Consider the following 21,449-nt stretch of genomic DNA (forward strand, 5'->3'; position numbering starts at 1 on the left):
TTCATATCCAGAAGCAATGTTCCTGATGTTGCTCTGGACGATCCACACACACTGTCAACAGTTTTACGAGGACCGTTTCTGTGGTAGGTAGGGGTTCCAAAGAAAACCACTAATGGTGAGGTCTGGGTATTATCTTTAGTCACATGCAGGCTGTTGTGAAGTTTTCCTAATTTGAGTGGACTGATCCTTTTAAAAGTCTCGCTCGCTGCTTAATGGCAATGCACACTTTGTGCTCTGCCTCGGCAGTGTTTTTCTTCATAAACAGTCTTCCAAGTTAATTCGTTTAATTGAAATGAAAGAGAGACACGAGAGGGAGTGAGTGACGGGGAGAAATGCATAATTGATGGAGAGACATTGAGCGTTAGAGAGAGTTGGTGGTGGAGACAGAGTGGTCTAAGAAGGAGGAAAGAGTCGTTGGGTTGATTTGATCAGAGTGCTACACCACATGCATCACATTTACTGTTCTCGGGAGGCAGAGAGCTGGGCAGGGAGCGGGAAGGATGTACAGATGTTATGCACAAAGCAGTGTTGTGGTATATTGTGTGTGTCACGTTCAATGTCTTAAAGAGAATGTATAAACCTGTGTGTGTGTGTGTGTGTGTGTCAGGACCCGAAGCTGCGGGAGGTGCTGGGCTTCGGTAAGCCCGACAATGTTGCAGGGAAGCTGGTAACCGTTGTCCATGGCAGCGACCTGGTCAACATCTCCTTCCTCAACTTCCAGGCGATGCAGAAAGATGCAGCCAAGGTAACCATGGAAACCGGCTCCATTAGCATCCCATAACCCACTCGCTTACTTTTACTTGCCGTCAATATATCTTCCTTCCCGTCTCGTCTCCTTCCTCCTTAACCCCCTCCACTTGTGTCTTTCTTTCTTTCCTCAGGCCATATGCTGGTTACTCACTTTACGATGTTGACACACAGGCATGAGCGTGTTTAGGAGTTGTAAAGAGGGATTTTATGTGTGTGTTGCATATAGAAACGATTTCCCTTCGTTTTGATATCAGTCGAACAGTCAAACAACGCCGTTTTATCACCTCGTGTCTGTGTGTTTCCAGATTTGGACGGATGAGCTGTTCACTTTGGCCACAAACATACTTTCCCAGAATGCATCACGGCACACCTCCCTCCTCAAAGCGTAAGAAGCCGCGTGTGTCTTATCTTGACATTAGGGAACTGTAGACTGTGTTTTTTAAAGCCTCTCTCTGTCTGTTTCAGGTACACTAAGTTAAAGCTGCAGGTGAATCAGGATGGGAAAATCCCTGTGAAGAAGTGAGAAACTACGTTTTAAACACCAGTGCACTCCACTTCTTCTTTCCTTTCCTCTTCTCTCTTCCACTTCCTCTCCTCTTCAGTTCAACTCTTCGTTATCTGTTCTCTCTGGTTTTTGGTTGGCCCTGTCACTCGTGTAAATGTAATCCTTTCACACTGCTGACTGACCTGGTTTTTCCGTTTCATGTGAATAGTTTGACTCATACAAAAACAAAAAACAACAACTTTTAAACGGTGACTGTTATCTCTATGAACTCTGTTTCTTTCAGTGTTCTCAAGATGTTTTCAGATAAAAAGAGAGTGGAGACGGCTCTGGAGCAGTGCGGCCTCGTCAACAACCGGGTAATCATCAGAAGCGATCACTAACCACAGGGCTGTTCGTAATATGCAGGTTTTCTTTGTGTTTTGGTCCACAGCTCAGTCTCTCACCCTGTGGTGTTGCAAAGCATTCTTTGCATGCCTTAGCAACGTAAGGAAGGCAAAAAATAGGGCTGCATGCCGACAGGAGAGTAACCGTGAAATATGAATGAACTGTCAACAGAGTCACAAGTTTTTAAGATTTTGGTGACAGAGGTAAGTTAGCTTTGCCCCTGTTTCCAGTCTATATGCTAAGCTAAGCTAACCAGCTGCTGGCAGCTTCCCTCATATTTACCGTACATCGAACTTTCAACAAGAAAGCAAATAAGCCAATCCCCAACATGTAAACCGTTTAAAATCTGCCGCTTGCCATCGAGGTTTTATATAAACTAGATATGATATGGTTTTATAGAAGTCATGAATGTGGCTTCCTAGAGAGAGCAACTGTTTAAATATTACAAATCCTGGCTTCATTCATTCTTTCAAGCCTGAGAGTGCAATGTTGCACTTTGCCTGTAAATGCAGTGTAAGGTACCACAGGCCTGTGGTTTGGTAGGTTGAAACGAGGTTTCTCGTCTGTCATTAGTCCGTGCAATCGTTCCCAAAACTCAGTTTGGAGTCACAAGATGTTTCTTTTTATGAATAAGGGACCGAATTGTGCAAACTGCACTGTTGGCGTTTCTCTCGGTATTGTTGTATTCTGGTGCCTCCTGCTGCTTGAATAAGAGATCACACAAAGTGGGTGACGACTGAGCAGAATCGGATCATCAGCTGACAGTGTATTTATCTTCAGCCTACAGAATTCCCAATGCTTCATAGTTTGGAATAAGTGTGTTGGGAATTCAACAATTATTTTCAATATTTTTGGGGATCAGTAGTAGAGACCAGAATGCATTTTACTGAAACAGTGGCGTGTGTGATCCTGCATCGTCACACTTTGCATTGAATGCAAATCCATATCTTTCGACACAATCCCCTCTGTTCTCTTTCAGGCTGAGGGAATAAAGCCAGATGATTTCACGTGGGACGCCTTCCAGAGATTTCTCGACAGCCTCTGTCTCCGGCCCGAGATACAAAGCATCTTTGAAGAAAGGTTTGCCACACATGAGAACAAAGTTACAGCCCTCACCCGAAACCCTTTTATTAGCTACGCTCCAGTTATATTGGTAGTGTTCCCCAGTAACGCTCACAACCTGGTGCCTTCTGTGTGACCGTACACACTCTTTTCACTAAAATGTATCTCTTTGCTCCAGTGGCTCCAAGAGCAAGCCGTTCATCTCTTTGGACCAGTTGATGGACTTCATTAACCGCAGGCAGCGAGACTCCCGGCTGAACGAGGTGCTGTACCCCCCGCTGAAAAGAGAACAGGTCCGACAGACCATGGAGAAATACGAGACCAACGCCAGCCAGCTGGAGAGAGGTTAGTAACAATGTTATTTCGCTAGATAAGAGGTCAGTGTACGTGCAGCCGTATCCTCTTGTAGATTGTATCTGTTTGTCCCAAAGCGAGGTTTATCAGCTGCAGCAGTACTCTGATACAGATTTATAGGTATGATTGATTTCCTGGTGTTTTATTGCAGCAGGTTGTCCATTTCTAAAAAAAATCCTTGGTCATACCAAACCCATATATCTTTCCCTTCAGTAAAACACCCAGCATGTAGGAATGTGCTAGAGCACATGACGATACATTTAGCAGAGTATCTTCCAGTCCTTGCCATGAGCAGATGGATGCTGCTCTCACTGTCAAAAACAAGTTTGACCGCTCTCGCTCTCTCTCTCTGTCTCTCATGCAGACCAGATCAGTTTGCAGGCTTTCAGTCGATATCTGGAAGGAGAGGAAAACTGCATCGTGCCTCCAGAGAGGCTAGACATCATCGACGACATGAACCAACCACTGTCTCACTACTTCATCAATTCCTCGCACAACACATACCTCACAGGTGAAAGTGCACTCCTCAGAGTTACCAAGAAACGCGCTCATTCTGACATCTATCTTTATCGGTATTCTATTGGATCCAAAGCCATCCTTCCCTCCCTTTGTCTGCCCCTCAGTGGGTCAGCTGACTGGTCTGTCGTCAGTGGAGATATACAGGCAGGTGCTGCTGACTGGCTGTCGCTGCATCGAGCTGGACTGCTGGAAGGGCCGGCCTCAGGACGAGGAGCCCTACATCACCCACGGGTTCACCATGACCACAGAGATCCCCTTTAAGGTGGTCTTCACCGCTTCGTGGCATTCAGTTACCCTGCATTATTCTCCTGAAGTTTTTCTCCTCCTCCAGCTGTTAGAAATATAGAAATTATTATGGGATGTTGGTGAATGGACCTCTTAACCTTGGTGCATTTGTGCGGTTTGGTCAGCAAATTCTTTGTGCAGTGGATTCAGGAATGCTGAATATGGAGGCAGCAACCACAGGCCATTTTAACAAACAGAAGAAAGTCTCCACAGTCCACTGCACGCTGACATTCAGTGTCTTTATTATTGTTATTGCAGAAAGTGGAAGCGGTGCCATAAACTGTTTTAACTGCCGAAAAAATACCATAACAAGCCTGTCTTTGCTTTATAACCGTATGATGAAGGCAAAGTGCTGCTGTGCCTTTGAAAGGAACAACTCTGTATATTGTACTCATAAGCCATCATGAAACACCTTACAATCAGAGGAAATGTTTATTTGACCATGTACTTAGAGATTTTATTCAACAGAGGTCCTTTTAAAGTTCTCATTCTTTCCCTGACTGTAGGAGGTGATTGAGGCCATAGCAGAAAGTGCTTTCAAGAGCTCGTCGTACCCCCTCATCCTGTCCTTTGAAAACCACGTCGACTCGTAAGTGTTATCGGTCTGTACCAGTGTGTTTGTCAGCACATGGATTCAGATCATCCAGCTTGAGTCAGTGTTTGGTTTGTTCTTCCTGGGCTGCTGTAGACAATATGTAGATATTAAGGGTTCATTCTATAAATCCCCCGAGAGTCCTACACAATGGACCTTAAGGGCGGGTTCAAGTAAACCAGAAACTAACCTGTGCCTCTTGGTCTGTCAGGGCCAAGCAGCAGGCCAAGATGGCCGAGTACTGCAGGACCATCTTTGGAGATGCCCTGCTCATTGAACCACTGGAGAAATATCCGGTGAGACTGATCTTCATTTATATTATTATTTGAAGGTTTAAAAAGTCTGTTTTAGTCTAAAAGTATTTTGTGTGATGGCTCACAGGAAAAATGAACAATATCCTTTGACTGCAGTCACCGTCTTAATCAACTTGTAAACCATCAAATGGGCTCAAACAGCTTGTGATACACAGATCAGCCCATGACAACTCATTCACACAATTCTTAAAATATAACTCACGCCGAGGGTCGCAGTACCAGATTTGATCATTCAGATATATTGTGAATCCTTCTGCTTATGAACGAGGCACACAATGGTATTTGCAGTAACATGAGTTGTGCATTTTTGTGTGCTCGTACTCGTTTTCTCTTTAGAACTCTGAACGTGCAAAGTTAAAGCGCATTTGCAGATCAAAGTGCACGTGAATGAAATGCATGTTTTGCTGGTTCGGAGCTGTATATTCTTAATAAAGACATCTATGTAAGCAATGGCAAAAACCTGAAACCATGTCTTCCTGTGTTTATGCGCGATGCAGATTAAAACGTAAAATGATTGTATTTTCGTCTGTCTGTCATATGTCTTTAGCTGGTCCCCGGTCAGGCCCTGCCTTCTCCGCAGGAGCTGCTGGGTAAGATTCTCATCAAAAACAAGAAAAAGCACCACTACCACCAACCCTCGAGCAGTGGCAGCATAAGACGCAGAGAGCTGGAGGAGCAGTCGTCGCCCAACAACGGTGAGTTCAGGCGACTGCCTGCATCTCGTTCAGTGGAGGGCTGAGAATCTGTAGGTTCGGATTGCATCTGCGCACTATGACGAGCGTTTGGAGGAATGAAACCTCTTGAGCCACGATGGCACTGAGCTGAAAACAACAATGGGCCTACCACTTGCATGCTTGAAACGAGATTAATATATGGCATGAACATAGATGTTAACGCTATGATTTTGTGTAGACTGCCCTCTGATGGACAGCGAGGGAAGCCATCTCCTTTCTAACGGGGAGGAAAAGCTGGCCGAGAGGTTGGTCAAAGACTCTGAGCCTCGCAAATCCATTGGTGAGTTGTCGAAGAAAGCAAACGTGGACATATGGATTATAAAGTCGGCCGTTGTGGTGCGCACCGGGTTTTTGCATGTAATGTGCATTTGAAACATTGCTCAGGAGGAGATGGAGAAAGCGAGGAGGATGAGGAGGACGAACCGGCAACTGAGCTGAAAAAGCAGAACTCTGACGAGGTAAGAGCCGTCAGGAGCGGGGCTGACGGCGTGTTTGACTGGCTTGATGGGGCCGATTGATGGATCGGTGCTATCTGCCTCCCGCAGGGTACCGCCAGCAGTGAGGTGAACGCCACGGAGGAGATGTCGACTCTCGTCAACTACATCGAGCCTGTCAAGTTCAAGAGCTTCGAGGTGGCAAACAGTGAGTGTGCGTGGGACTGATGAAGAGACAGGAAGACGTCCTGACTTTGTGTCCGGGGAAGATGTGAAGTGAAAGAATCAGAGTGTGTGTGTGTGTGAGGGGGGGTTGACAAGCCTCGTTAGTTCTAAGCACTACTCCAATGTAGCTCATTAGGCAGACAGGCCAGCTGTGTATACTCATTTGTGGTTAATGATCGGTCTTATCATACGGACATGTCGCACATATCGAAATCAATTTCTGTGCCGGTGAGTTCTTTCTCTTATTTCCCTCTTTGTCTGTCCACCAGAGAGGAGGAAGTTCTTTGAAATGTCGTCGTTGGTGGAAACAAAAGGCATGGACATCCTGAAGGGCTCCCCCAGCGAGTTTGTCGAGTATCCCAGAAAGCGTGTCATTCCTTGAAAACGTCTTTTGAGGAATTCGTTAACGTGTGTGCGCATCATCTTTTGTGTGTTCAAAGGCCTCTTTTGTGAAGATTGAAAGGAGCGAGCAAGGAAAAGTCTTCAAAGTCTTGACTGTAAAACGTGTCAAAAGTAATGCTCGTCTTTTATCTGCTGCGGTTTGCAACGTTTAACAAATGCTCAGTGCACACATTGGCCAGATACACAGTGTTAGGCTCTTAACAGCACTCCTCCAGGTACAATAAGAATCAGCTGAGCCGAATCTACCCCAAAGGAACACGGGTGGACAGCTCCAACTACATGCCTCATCTCTTCTGGAACGTCGGCTGCCAGATGGTGGCGCTAAACTTCCAGACCCTGGGTGAGTGCGGTTATTTCAGATGGCCTAAATGGGGCATGTAAGCTAGGCCTATGAAGTACAAAGCATCCACAGGACCAAGAAACATAAATAAAGTCTTTAAGAATTTAAAGTTTTGCTTTCTGTAACTGGAAGATAGTGTGTCTCTTCAGCCTTTATGAATAATTCAAATGTCCGGGACGTCAAGTTAAAGCAACTCAACCTTCGTCCCTGTAAATACCTTTCTTCACAAGTTTTCTTGCTCTCTCTCATCCCTCTTTCCCCCTCTCCCTTTCCCCCCTCTCCATTCCTCTCTACCAGACCTCGCTATGCAGCTGAACATGGGTGTGTTTGAGTACAACGGCCACAGCGGCTACCTGCTGAAGCCTGAGTTCATGAGGAGGACGGACAAGCACTTTGACCCTTTCACAGAAAACATTGTGGACGGTATAGTCGCCAATACTGTCAAAATTAAGGTAAGGGGGGGAAAGAAAAGTGTCATCCTTTGGATATTAAAGTTCTTTGTAAGAGTTGTTCTTGTAAACATGTATTGTTTAACATCCACCAGGTGATCTCAGGCCAGTTTCTGATCGATAAAAAGGTGGGCGTGTACGTGGAAGTGGAGATGTTTGGACTTCCTGCTGATACAAAGAGGAAGATCAGAACCAAAACATCCAATGGGAACTCGCTGGACCCCGTGTGGGACGATGAGATGATTGTGTTTAATAAGGTGCACGTTCCAGGATTTTACATGTCTTTCAAATATGTTCTCTCGCCCTTCGTCGTCTGTCGTTTTGTTAACTCTTAAATGCTCTCTAAACTTCTGCCATGGGATCAACGCCCCTGTCTCTCTACCAGGTGGTCCTCCCCACACTGGCCTCTCTGAGGATAGCCGTGTTTGAAGAAAACGGCAAGTTTATTGGACACCGGATCCTCCCGGTGTCGGCCATCAGACCTGGTCAGTACACATGCACAAACACCCATAAACAGAGTTAAGTGTGGTTGTAATCAAACAGATGTTCTGTCTCCATTCAGTGTGAACGTCATTCATAAAGGCTGCTGTACCTGTCCCAACACCAATGGACTAGTCATTTGTGTTTTTGTTTCTCTCATCCCTTCGTCCTTCCTTCTAGGCTACAACTACATCAACCTGAAGAATGAGCTGAACCAGCCCCTCCTTCTGCCCTCTCTGCTGGTTTACACTGAAGCTCAGGACTACATCCCGAATGAACACCAGGGTGAGAACACACTACAAGTCAAATTGAAATTAGCGATCTTAAGGTTAGCCAAGCACCTTGACTTGGAATTTGCTCCAAGACTCGTGACTCAGCTTGGACTTACACAAAAGACCTCAAACAACTTTGCCGCTGGTCCAGAATATGTGATCTTATGGTTATCTATGACCTTAAGGCACTCTTTGTCTTGTTTGTGTGTGTGTGTGTGTGTGTGTGTTCTCAGAGTACGCAGAGGCTCTGACCAACCCCATTAAGCACATCAGTCAGTTGCATAAGAGAGAGACGCAGCTGGCTGTTCTCATAGAGGACATCAGTGAGGTAAGACACATCTGTGTGTTGAACAGTAACACAAAAAAGAAAACTTGTTTCTTTGCAGGGAGGTCAGAACATGAGGACCCAAACATTCCCTGCACACCCCCAACGTTTAAACATCTGTACCCCAGTTAGTCAGCAGTGAGTCCCTAACTGTGTGATAGGCCTACAGATCGTAGACTCTCTTTTCTCTTTTCTCCAGCATGTCCCCAACCAGCCCAAAGAGGGAGAGGCCAAGTGGGACAATGAAATCATTCCAGGAGGTCGACTCCCCTCCCCCTTCCACTCTCTACCCCCTGGGGTAGAGAGCCCCTGTCAAGAAGCCCCTGACATCATCAAATTACCTGCACCGGGTAGAGACCTCTCTAAATCACACAAACATGTTGTCTCAATGTCTACGTGTAACACACACACACACACACACACACACACACACACACACACCTGTCATTTATCTGCACGTATATGAAAGGGAGTTATGCTCATGTCCCATACATTGATATCACTTTCAATGATTGACAACTTTAATTTACCGCCATGACTTTTTTTTCCTGTTGTTATTATTGCACACGACTCGATGTAATCCATTACAGCAGTCTGTTTACTCTGACAGCACAGAAGAAAGGCCCCCTGCACCTGCATTACCTGCTATGTGTACTTTAGCCTGCTGCAAGTAGGCGTATTAGTGTATATTATAACGTGAGCCAATATGTCCTCGTGTCTTCACTGCACAAATATGCATCGCAGCCTGTTTACAAGATGTTTTTAGCATTTTTACAAAATCCAAAGTGAAATTTTACGAGCAATTTTACGAGCTAAAGCCATGCACACTTGTTTTGTTTGTCTAAATGATTTTCCCCATCATCCATTTCACACATACTGTCTGTGTGCTTCTCCCTCTGTGTTTCTTTCGTGTTTGTGATGCCGCATGTGTGTTTGTGTTTGTGTGTGTGTGTGTGTGTGTGTAGCTCAAAGTCCAAAGGAAGACCTCATTGCCACTGTTCTGGCAGGTAAGGTCACTCCGGCACATTCATTCTCACACAGAAACCCGTGAAATAATGTGTCTGTCACATGGAGAAGCTAGGAGCTGGCTAGTGGCTGGCAAGATTTACACTGAATGATGAGACGATTGGCCATAAATTCATAATTCAGTTTGTTTCTCAGACGTCCAGGCCCAATCCATAGAGGAGTTGAAGGAGCACAAGAGCTACCTGAAGCTGCTAAAGAAACAGAGCAAAGACGTGAAAGAGATGCGGAAGAAACACCTGAAGAAGGTACACTCACAGTACACGATATATTTCATTTGTCACTCCACAGCTCTGCATAGAAAGTTGAAAAGTCCACGATGTTGGCAAAAAGCACGTATTGTTGCTAATGCAGTGCAAAACCGCTTCTCTGCATTTTGCTGGCGTGTGTCTTGTAGGTGTGGAATCTGAGTAAGGAGCAGAAGAGTCGGAGTTGCCAGCTTAAATCTGACACCCAGAGGAGACGCAGTCAGATGGAGAAGGTCCTCAAACGTAGCATCAAGAAAAAGTAGGGATGGATGTTATTGAGTTATGGGGAGTACACGAGGGAGGGAGGGAGGAAAGCGCATGATAAAGTTTACGATTGATTGACGATGTAAAGACAGATGTGACTGAAGCCGACCTCCTTGTGTGTGCTCAGCGAGCCCCCTGACCCGGTGCAGCGTGAGCTGACGGCGCTGGACCAGGAGCTTGAGCAGCAGACGGTGCAGCTGAGGGAATGGCAGATGCAAGAACTGCTGAAGCTCCGACAACAGCTTCACTCGCCGGAGAGGGAGACGCAACAAACACACCTGCGGGAGGTACGACTGTGCACGATCTGCTTTTTACTTTTAAAGTCATTCAAGCATGAAATCTCTTCTCTTTCTGAAGATGATTGTATTTTTGCATATGGTCCCTGATGTAAATACGTTTAATAAACTATAATGTAACTTAACTCAAACAAACTAAGCAACACGTGCACACGTCTATGTATGAAAATGTAAATTCACTCCTCCAAACTTTGCCCACTTATGCATACTCAAGGTGACACACTTGGAATAACACTGTATCCGTCCCACGAGTTCCTAAATATACTCGCACGCAGAGTTCATCGCCAGCCGACCTCGTAGACAGGTGGCACTTCTGCACGTCTGCGCGGTTCTTCGCTGACAGGTCGTCGTCTGCCGCTGTGTCTTTTTTAGGCCTTGCAGAAGTTAAAGGAGACGACCAGTGAATGCCAAGCAGCTCAGCTGAAGAAGCTCAAGGACACGTGCGAAAAGTAAGCTCACTTTGAAAAAGAAAAGATGGGACAGAACCCAGAAATCTCTGCTAGAGGGACGTTTCTTCTTTTATTTGTTATTATGGTATTATTAATTCTTCGTTTTTTGCCACAATACCATCGTGTTGTATTGATTCCATGTGATTTTGATTCCAGGATGTTGTGTTCAGATGTAATGTTGTGATGCGATTGTGTTTTGCAGGGAGAAGAAAGAGGTCCAGAAGATCCTGGACAGGAAGCGACAAAACAGCATCTGTGAAGCCAAGATTCGCGACAAAGACAAGGCAGAAACGTAATGGGCTCGTCTGACATTCCAGATGTTTCTTGGATATTTTGGCAGCTGGACCTTATTTGGATTCACACTTCTCACGTCTTTAATCCTTTTTCTTAACTTTTATTTCCCCCGCTCTTCTTCCTGTCGCTCTCTCTCTCTGTAGGGAACTGAACGAGATCAACAGAAAACATATTCAAGATTCTGTCGCCTTAATCCGCGGGGTAAGTACCCGCACTAGCACACACACACACACACGGGCATTCTTATCACAGTCCTGTGATAAGTCCTATAACAGTCCTGAGGATGGTCGTTTCGCTACTTTATAGTACAGCAAGTACAAGAGTGGAGTAAAGTTGATGACAGTGGCAGAAAAAAGACATCGTCATCAACTTTACTCAGACTCTCTTCACACATTATCTTCCTCTCCGTTCCTCCCTAATTCGCATATCTTTTTGCCGTCCTTCCTTCTCTCAACCTTAAATATATATATATGTATTATTTATTGATTTATTTTTAAATCCCCTCTAACACACGACTTTTCATCCCGTATTTCCTTCCTATATATTTTCCTACTTCCCCTGCATTTCTCCCTTTTCTCCGCCTGTCACCCCTCACATCTTCCTCCCTTCCCGCTCTTCTTTTCTCCCACTGCAGCTGGAGGAGGCTCAGACCAGGAGACAAGACAAGCTGATGCTGAGGCAGCGGGAGGTGCTGCAACAAATGGAGGATGAACTTCCATCGGTGAGCGAAAAACACGCCGACTCGCACGAGCATCGAAGTGCTCGAATGCAAGTTTGTTTCATGTGTGCCGGGTGTTTCTTCTGCAGCTCCAGTCTAAGTTGGAAAGGGAACTAGAGCAGGAGTATCAGCGACTGCCGGAGGAAATCTGCCAGCACCTTCAGTTGGAGCTCATGAGCAAAGGTCTCGGGAAAGACGCCCTGTTCTCGCCTCTGTCCAACCACAGCAGCCCGAGCCTCAGCTCCGGCTCGGGCCCGCCCTCCAACTGCTCCACGCCCTCTTACCCGTCAACGCCCAATCGGATCAGCTGGAGCAGGAGCATGGACAATAGCACTGCCTCATTGGCCGATTCCACTTCCTCGTCCACTACTCCCGTCCTGTCGGAGACTGAGATGTCGTTCAGTTAAAATTATTACTTGTAAAAAGGAAGATACAATGCATTCAAGTGGGGTCCATAATGATTATAATGTGGGATAGTAATGATATTAATTATTTACTAATTTTATTCCTTTTTTTTATTACAGACTGTTTTGTTCTGGACTACAGAGCTATATTATTTTTTATTTAGCTGTTTTTGTCAGATGCACATCATGACTTTTTTTTTTTTTGGAAAATTTCATAAGAATCATAACCAAACTTTTGGATTTTTTACATTTTCTTGTCTGTCCGTCTTGCTTTTAATGTTTTAATGTCATATCCTTTGATACTTTTTCCCTTTTTGTCTGGTCAGTAAGCTTTGCTTTGGTTTCGTCACACAACAAGCTCCATGTTCACACGCTTTCAGCCGTAGTGTTCCGTTTGTAACAGCTTTAACCTCTTCGCTGACACTTTTTGAAAGCTTTTAAACTGTAGAGAGCCGGGTTAGAAAACAGCTGACATTGTTCAGGAAAGCTTTGTAACATACATATAGTTGGCCCAAGCGATTATTATTCATTGTTGAGCGTTAGTTTGTAGCAACATTAGATCAATGAGATTGCCTCGTAATGCCTCATGTCCAACAAATACATGAAGAACTATCTAAAAAAAAACAATCATTTCCACTTTTTCAAGTAGAAATGTTCATGGTTAGACCAATATTTTTCCAGAATTGAGTATCAAGAGAGAACATGATCAAATAATTTTTTCATAAAGTTTTAGCTGCAATGGCAGAAACGACCAGCAAGCGGTGCTAAAGCCGTAGCTGTTTATTTTAAACTGGTTGTTTGAGCCTTCTATCCATCGAGCCTGATCATCCCATTCCACTGTACCCCGACACACACTCACCTGTCTCAGCAGGCTTTGCAGCATCATTGGTCTGGATACATCCTCTGGCCTTTAACCCAAAATCAAAGTCCAGCCGAGGTTGCAGAGACATCCGTCTGGCTAGAAGTGTGTGTGTGTGTGTGTGTGTGTGTGTGTCTTTGAGGGTAGAGAAGGGAGGGTTTTAGTGATGTAACACCCTCTTTCGCGCACACACCTGCCTGGCACTGTATTTTACTGAGGCATCTATGAAAGTTTTATCCACACATCGTGATATGTGTACACACACATGTAAACACAGTTTAATGGTTCAGTGGCTAAAATACTTTAAAATCCTCATCCCACGTAATCTGCCCCGTTAGAAAAACAAGACACACACACACACATATAGATACAATTTTACAAATATCTGATTACTAAACTCGACTCGTATTTGTGTGTGTGTGCGCGGAGAAGTTAATCTCTTCTGCTTATTCCTACTAAATGGAAAGAGTCTGCTGTTTGTGTGTGAGTGTGTGTGTGAGTGAATGAATGAATGAGTGAGTGTGTGTTTGTGTCTTTCCATGTTTGTTGGTGCAATTGCTTTGCCACTTTTGCAGCCTAGAGAAGGACACTATGCATAAATAGCAACGCCACTGTAGGAGCTCGTCTTCAGATGAGGATTTAAGGCGGCACTATGACATTTTAATATAAATATGCAACCGACTTTGGACTCTGAATCCCCACATGAGGCAAACGCATGAGGGTATTCCTTTGCATTCTAGTTGCTACACTGTCGATCTGCTCAATTTAATGGATTCTTATTGTTTTCGTGTTTTGATTATGTGGAAAGAATTCCTGTCACAACTCTGTTGACAGCTTGATGCTTAGTTTCACTGAAGCCTCAGATTTGAGTGTGACTTCTTATTGCCGTTGGGGGCGAGCATGTGTTGCTAGTTCAGTTCTCTTGTTTCTACAGTTGTCAGTGGACATGGCTTTATTTTAGGGGGAATATTCCACACAGTCCCTCAGTTTGTTAGATACTCCATTTAAGCCAAATATTGAATATAGGATTGTAGTGCACAGACGGTACTTTATGTTAAAATTCTGGGTTTTTGTCCCATCAAAGCTTCCGTACCTTTTGATTTCATCCATTACTGGAGATTCTGTTTTTCCTTTTTTTTTTAAGCAACACAATGTTTTTTGTTTTCTTTCTTGTGTTTTCCACTTTGAGTGGTAAAATTATGGCACTCTGTGTATATGAATTCTGTGTACATGGTTCGTTTTATGTGAATTCTACTACTGACTACAAGTGCTGAAGAGGGATGGAGGTCCGCAGAGGACAATAGAGGCGGAGGAAAGAAAGGAGTTAGTATACTTTCTTCTTCTTTCTTTTTTAAAGAAAAGCTTTTCTTAAGTTGACATTTATTTCATGTCCTCCTCCACCTCTGTCCTTCAATGAGCGCTGGCTGCCTGTCTGTCTGATCACCCCCCCCCCCCCTCACACACAAATGTCTTTGTAAACTATCATCTATTTAAATGGAATTTTAACAACTTTTTCTTTTGTGGTTATTTAAGTTTTTATAGATGGAAGAAATGACCCATTCTTTCAGTTGAACAATGAGCAGAGTGTAAACGTTTCTTCAATGTATCGAGCCCCAGATACAGTGCGTGCATCTTTTCAAAGCTTTTTAAGATCATCATGGGGCTCTGCTTATTCACGTTGGACACCGTAAAGAAAGCGGTGATGGAATTGTTGGTTTATCTTATAGGTTATAAGTAGGACTGCAATAACAACAACGTACACATTCTGGGGTCAGCACTGACTTGAAATAAGTACACTGACCTTTAGATCGCTGACGATATAAGAGTCAAAGATCGCCAGCCTGTTCCTGCACTCGGCGTGCCACACTGCATGCAGCATTAAATGTTTTTGACACAAAAAATAGTGATTTTTTGTTTTGCTTAATGCAGTGGAGACGGTGGTAAAACTGTTACCCGTCTTCTCAAATCAAATGGTTTATTTGCTAAAAAAAAACAATACATTCCTCGCAGGTTGTCTGCTTTTAGGGTCGCGCTGGTCCAAGCCATTCTTCAGATATATTTATACATTATTGTTAAATACACAGAAGATTATTTCTCATTCTTATCTTTGATCCCATGTCGGCTGAGATAATTTTCATGTTTAAATGCACTTTTACTGTTCTGTGTTTTTGTTGCTTGTAAAAACCAATCTTTGGTTCCTGTGACATGGACATCTATACAACCATTTTCCAAATTATTTTTACTTTTTGTGCTATAGTCGTTCATTTTTTTTACGAGGTTTAGTGGCTGTTGGCAAAAGAGCCGTCAAGTACATTTTGAAAGCGACACGGGGTTTCTTTGTCGGTTTTTGAGCTGCTATTTGGTACAATTCCCACAGATACAAATGTGAGGAAAAGAGTGAAAAAAGACAAAAATATGAGAAATGTCTCGCAAAAGATTGCAAGAAACAAATACCACAGAAGTACCAGAGTCATCTTACATTGTTTTAACCCGTAGACTCTTACTGTACTATAAAAATACATGTTGGTTCTAGATAGCAGCCGGCAGGTATTCATTTAGACGGACAGTGTCCTTGTAGATCAGGAAACAAAAGATAAAACAGTTAACAGAGGAAACTGCTGAATTCATGTACATGAACTGTATGGAAAATATTTACTTTGGGCTGGGAGGTAATGATGAGAGCTTTCGACTTTTAATCAGTCCACTGCAGGTTCACAGAGTATACAAGAACGGATATTAATTACCCGTTCGCTCTGAGACTGGAAAGTATTGATAAGATTAGAATGAGATGCTTGAATACTGTATTGTTATAGTTAGACTACTGTAATGACTTGAGTGGTAAAATACCCAAAACACCTTAAAATGACTTTAAATGCCACATTTTATTTTACAGCTGTTGATTGATATCAGACTTGAAGCTGCACTAATTAATATATTTTTTTAAATTGGACCAAATAATGTGAAAGGGGTCGTATATAATAAGGAAACTACATTACTTAACATACTAAATCATTAGCATGTGCACAGTACACATAGTGCTCTCTACCAGTCCGAGTTTACCCTGGAGTCCGTGCTCTTAAAACCCAAGTTACAGGATGCAAGATATTTGGATATCAGCTTTTTTGTCAGGATCTTCATTGACTTCCAGTGTAAACCTTGGCAGTGAAAAGGACATATGGTGTGACTGGTCTCCCTCAGGCCCAACCTGAGGCCTCTGGCTGTCATGTCTTCTCTCTCTACACCACTGGTCCCATTTCCTTCTCTTCAGTTTCACTCAATAATGAGCCCGTCTTTTACTTTTAGACGAGTTAAATTGATTAAAAGAAGCCATGTTCATACACTTCAGATAGTGAGGAGAGGATGTGATTGACATTAGGCAAGATATGTAGTAAGTTTTGTTTACACTGTATATGTGTATCTGTAGGATATAAGGGAATACTGTACCATGATCCACATGTAATATTTCATTCGATAATGTAAAGTATATGAGTAATAAACTTCCTGTTATAGAGCTGAACCTTGGCTGTTTTTGTGTGTGATGAAGACTTTGTGCACAATCACTGACGATATTGGTGCAACATTCTCATCTAGTCATGAATGTGGTTGTTTGAGTTCAGAGTGATTTCTTCCCCCCCCCCCCCCCGACTATTTCAGGTTCCTTACTTACTTAGTTCCTATCCATTTGTAATGGAAAGTGTCAATTATTTAAGCTTTGCCTTAAAAGTCATTGAGAGGCAGTATTTGTGGAAAGTAGAGAGACCGCACTGTCAGTGAAATAGTTTCAAACTGCATCCATGCCTGCGTGCTCAAAGCACAACAGAGTAAGAAACTAGCTGTGTCTGCGTCGTTCAAGCTACACACTAATATGCACTGCCACTGTAGTATGCACATTTCACAACGGGAAATCAAAATCGAGATTTTCAGAACGGTTGTTTTACAGAAGGTGAGGTCAGTTCTAGCTGAAGATCTTGATGGATGTGGTCTGCATCGGGAATCGTGATGAAATGTGGCGAAGTACGATACTTGCAACGAGTGTAAAGCCTCATTCTGTTACTTTGTAAAATGTATATCTGAGGAGTGCAGCGGTTATCAGATCGGTTATTGTGGGAAAAAGAAGCTCAGTTGACTGGTTATGTTTTGTATTTGTATAAAATGTCATACTGTACTATGACTTTTTTATGATGTTATATGGCATACTTTACTATGACTTTAATATATTGATATGATATACTTTGACTTTTTGATGTACTATATGACTTATTTCGACATGCTATAATGTGACTGCTTTCTATTTTTACGACATGCTATATATGACTTTTTTCGACATGCTATACTATGACTGTTTTTCTATTTTTCCGACATGCTATAATGTGACTTATTTCGACATGCTATAATGTGACTTATTTCGACATGATATAATGTGACCTATTTCGACATGCTATAATGTGACTTATTTCGACATGCTATAATGTGACTTATTTTGACATGCTCTACTGTGACTGTTTCCAACACGCTATACTATGACTGTTTTTCTATTTTTCCGACACGCTGTACTATGACTGTTTTTCTATTTTTCCGGCATGCTATAATGTGACTTATTTCGACATGCTATAATGTGACCTATTTCGACATGCTATAATGTGACCTATTTCGACATGCTATAATGTGACTTATTTCGACATGCTATAATGTGACCTATTTCGACATGCTATAATGTGACCTATTTCGACATGCTATAATGTGACTTATTTCGACATGCTATAATGTGACCTATTTCGACATGCTATAATGTGACTTATTTCGACATGCTATAATGTGACTTATTTCGACATGCTATAATGTGACCTATTTCGACATGCTATAATGTGACTTATTTCGACATGCTATAATGTGACCTATTTCGACATGCTATAATGTGACTTATTTCGACATGCTATAATGTGACCTATTTCGACATGCTATAATGTGACTTATTTCGACATGCTATAATGTGACTTATTTCGACATGCTATAATGTGACCTATTTCGACATGCTATAATGTGACTTATTTCGACATGCTATACTGTGACTGTTTTTCTATTTTTCCGACACGCTATACTATGACTGTTTTTCTATTTTTCCGACATGCTGTACTATGACTTTTTTTCTATTTTTCCGACACATTATACTATGACTGTTTTTCAATTTTTCCGACATGCTGTAATGTGACTTATTTCGACATGCTATACTATGACTGTTTTCGACATGCTATACTATGACTGTTTTCGACATGCTATACTATGACTGTTTTTCTATTTTTCCGACATGCTATACTGTGACTTATTTCGACATGCTATACTGTGACTTATTTCGACATGCTATAATGTGACTTATTTCGACATGCTATATTGTGACTTATTTCGACATGCTATAATGTGACTTATTTCGAAATGCTATAATGTGACCTATTTCGACATGCTATAATGTGACTTATTTCGACATGCTATAATGTGACTTATTTCGACATGCTATAATGTGACTTATTTCGACATGCTATAATGTGACTTATTTCGACATGCTATAATGTGACTTATTTCGACATGCTATATTGTGACTTATTTCGACATGCTGTAATGTGACTTATTTCGACATGCTATAATGTGACTTATTTCGACATGCTATAATGTGACTTATTTCGACATGCTATAATGTGACTGTTTTTCTATTTTTCCGACATGCTATACTGTGACTTATTTCGACATGCTATACTGTGACTTATTTCGACATGCTATAATGTGACTTATTTCGACATGCTATAATGTGACTTATTTCGAAATGCTATAATGTGACCTATTTCGACATGCTATAATGTGACTTATTTCGACATGCTATAATGTGACTTATTTCGACATGCTATAAAGTGACTTATTTCGACATGCTATAATGTGACTTATTTCGAAATGCTATAATGTGACCTATTTCGACATGCTATGAAGTGACTTATTTCGACATGCTATAATGTGACCTATTTCGACATGCTATAATGTGACTTATTTCGAAATGCTATAATGTGACCTATTTCGACATGCTATGAAGTGACTTATTTCGACATGCTATAATGTGACCTATTTCGACATGCTATAATGTGACCTATTTCGACATGCTATAATGTGACTTATTTTGACATGCTATACTGTGACTGTTTCCGACATGCTATACTATGACTGTTTTTCTATTTTTCCGACATGCTGTACTATGACTGTTTTTCTATTTTTCCGACATGCTGTACTATGACTTTTTTTCTATTTTTTCCAACATGCTGTACTATGACTTTTTTCGACATGCTATACTATGACTGTTTTTCTATTTTTCCGACATGCTATACAAAGACTTTTTTTCTATTTTTCCGACATGCTATACAAAGACTTTTTTTCTATTTTTCCGACATGCTATACTATGACTGTTTTTCTATTTTTTTTACGACATGCTATAATGTGACTTATTTCGACATGCTATACTATGACTGTTTTCGACATGCTATACTATGACTGTTTTTCTATTTTTCCGACATGCTATAATGTGACTTATTTCGACATGCTATACTATGACTGTTTTCGACATGCTATACTATGACTGTTTTTCTATTTTTCCGACATGCTATACTATGACTGTTTTTCTATTTTTCCGACATGCTATACTATGACTGTTTTTCAATTTTTTCGACATGCTATACTATGACTGTTTTTCAATTTTTTCGACATGCTATACTATGACTGTTTTTCAATTTTTTCGACATGCTATACTATGACTGTTTTTCTGTTTTTTCGACATGCTATAGTATGACTGTTTTTCTATTTTTCCGACATGCTATACTATGACTGTTTTTCTATTTTTCCGACATGCTATACTATGACTTTTTTTCAATTTTTCCAACATGCTGTACTATGACTTTTTTCGACATGCTATACTATGACTGTTTTTCTATTTTTTCGACATGCTATACTATGACTGTTTTTCAATTTTTCCAACATGCTATACTATGACTGTTTTCGACATGCTATACTATGACTTTTAGTCCATTTTTCCGACATGCTATACTATGACTGTTTTTCTGTTTTTTCGACATGCTATACTATGACTGTTTTTCCATTTTTCTGACATGCTATACTATGACTGTTTTTCTGTTTTTTCGACATGCTATACTATGACTGTTTTTCCATTTTTTCCGACATGCTATACTATGGCTGTTTTTCTATTTTTACAATATGCTATACTATGACTGTTTTTCCATTTTTCCGACATGCTATACTATGACTGTTTTTCCATTTTTCCGACATGCTATACTATGACTGTTTTCGACATGCTATACTATGACTTTTAGTCCATTTTTCCAACATGCTATACTATGACTGTTTTTCTATTTTTCCGACATGCTATACTATGACTGTTTTTCTGTTTTTTTGACATGCTATACTATGACTGTTTTTCCATTTTTTCCGACATGCTATACTATGACTGTTTTTCTATTTTTACGACATGCTATACTATGACTGTTTTTCCATTTTTCCGACATGCTATACTATGACTGTTTTTCTATTTTTTCGACATGCTATACTATGACTGTTTTTCAATTTTTCCGACATGCTATACTATGACTGTTTTCGACATGCTATACTATGACTTTTAGTCCATTTTTCCGACATGCTATACTATGACTGTTTTTCTGTTTTTTCGACATGCTATACTATGACTGTTTTTCCATTTTTCTGACATGCTATACTATGACTGTTTTTCTGTTTTTTCGACATGCTATACTATGACTGTTTTTCCATTTTTTCCGACATGCTATACTATGGCTGTTTTTCTATTTTTACAATATGCTATACTATGACTGTTTTTCCATTTTTCCGACATGCTATACTATGACTGTTTTTCCATTTTTCCGACATGCTATACTATGACTGTTTTCGACATGCTATACTATGACTTTTAGTCCATTTTTCCAACATGCTATACTATGACTGTTTTTCTATTTTTCCGACATGCTATACTATGACTGTTTTTCTGTTTTTTTGACATGCTATACTATGACTGTTTTTCCATTTTTTCCGACATGCTATACTATGACTGTTTTCGACATGCTATACTATGACTTTTAGTCCATTTTTCCAACATGCTATACTATGACTGTTTTTCTGTTTTTTCGACATGCTATACTATGACTGTTTTTCTATTTTTTCGACATGCTATACTATGACTGTTTTTCTATTTTTCCGACATGCTATACTATGACTGTTTTTCTGTTTTTTCGACATGCTATACTATGACTGTTTTTCTGTTTTTTCGACATGCTATACTATGACTGTTTTTCTATTTTTTCCGACATGCTATACTATGACTGTTTTTCTATTTTTCCGACATGCTATACTATGACTGTTTTTCTGTTTTTTTGACATGCTATACTATGACTGTTTTTCCATTTTTTCCG

The 21,449-nt window shown here is 41.3% G+C and overlaps 1 protein-coding gene across 1 annotated transcript; it reads left to right on the forward strand.

The window, feature by feature from the left end:
* Positions 1-445: 445 nt before the first annotated feature.
* On the forward strand, positions 446-16,399 carry plcb3 (phospholipase C, beta 3 (phosphatidylinositol-specific); the record flags this gene model as incomplete). Its single annotated transcript, XM_079295891.1, has 32 exons — positions 446-502; positions 608-745; positions 1,056-1,135; positions 1,216-1,269; positions 1,539-1,611; positions 2,619-2,719; positions 2,880-3,046; positions 3,420-3,566; positions 3,679-3,836; positions 4,366-4,448; positions 4,663-4,747; positions 5,313-5,460; positions 5,678-5,779; positions 5,884-5,957; positions 6,045-6,141; positions 6,428-6,512; positions 6,776-6,900; positions 7,198-7,352; positions 7,445-7,606; positions 7,735-7,834; positions 8,010-8,114; positions 8,335-8,429; positions 8,626-8,776; positions 9,392-9,433; positions 9,588-9,697; positions 9,847-9,956; positions 10,089-10,248; positions 10,630-10,706; positions 10,909-10,998; positions 11,144-11,201; positions 11,635-11,721; positions 11,808-16,399. 32 exons carry the CDS (start codon positions 446-448, stop codon positions 12,123-12,125), a joined length of 3,594 nt encoding a protein of 1,197 aa, XP_079152017.1. The 3' UTR covers positions 12,126-16,399.
* Positions 16,400-21,449: the final 5,050 nt, after the last annotated feature.

The sequence above is a fragment of the Melanostigma gelatinosum genome, assembly GCF_949748355.1.
Source record: "Melanostigma gelatinosum genome assembly, chromosome: 23".
Taxonomy (NCBI): Eukaryota; Metazoa; Chordata; class Actinopteri; order Perciformes; family Zoarcidae; genus Melanostigma; species Melanostigma gelatinosum.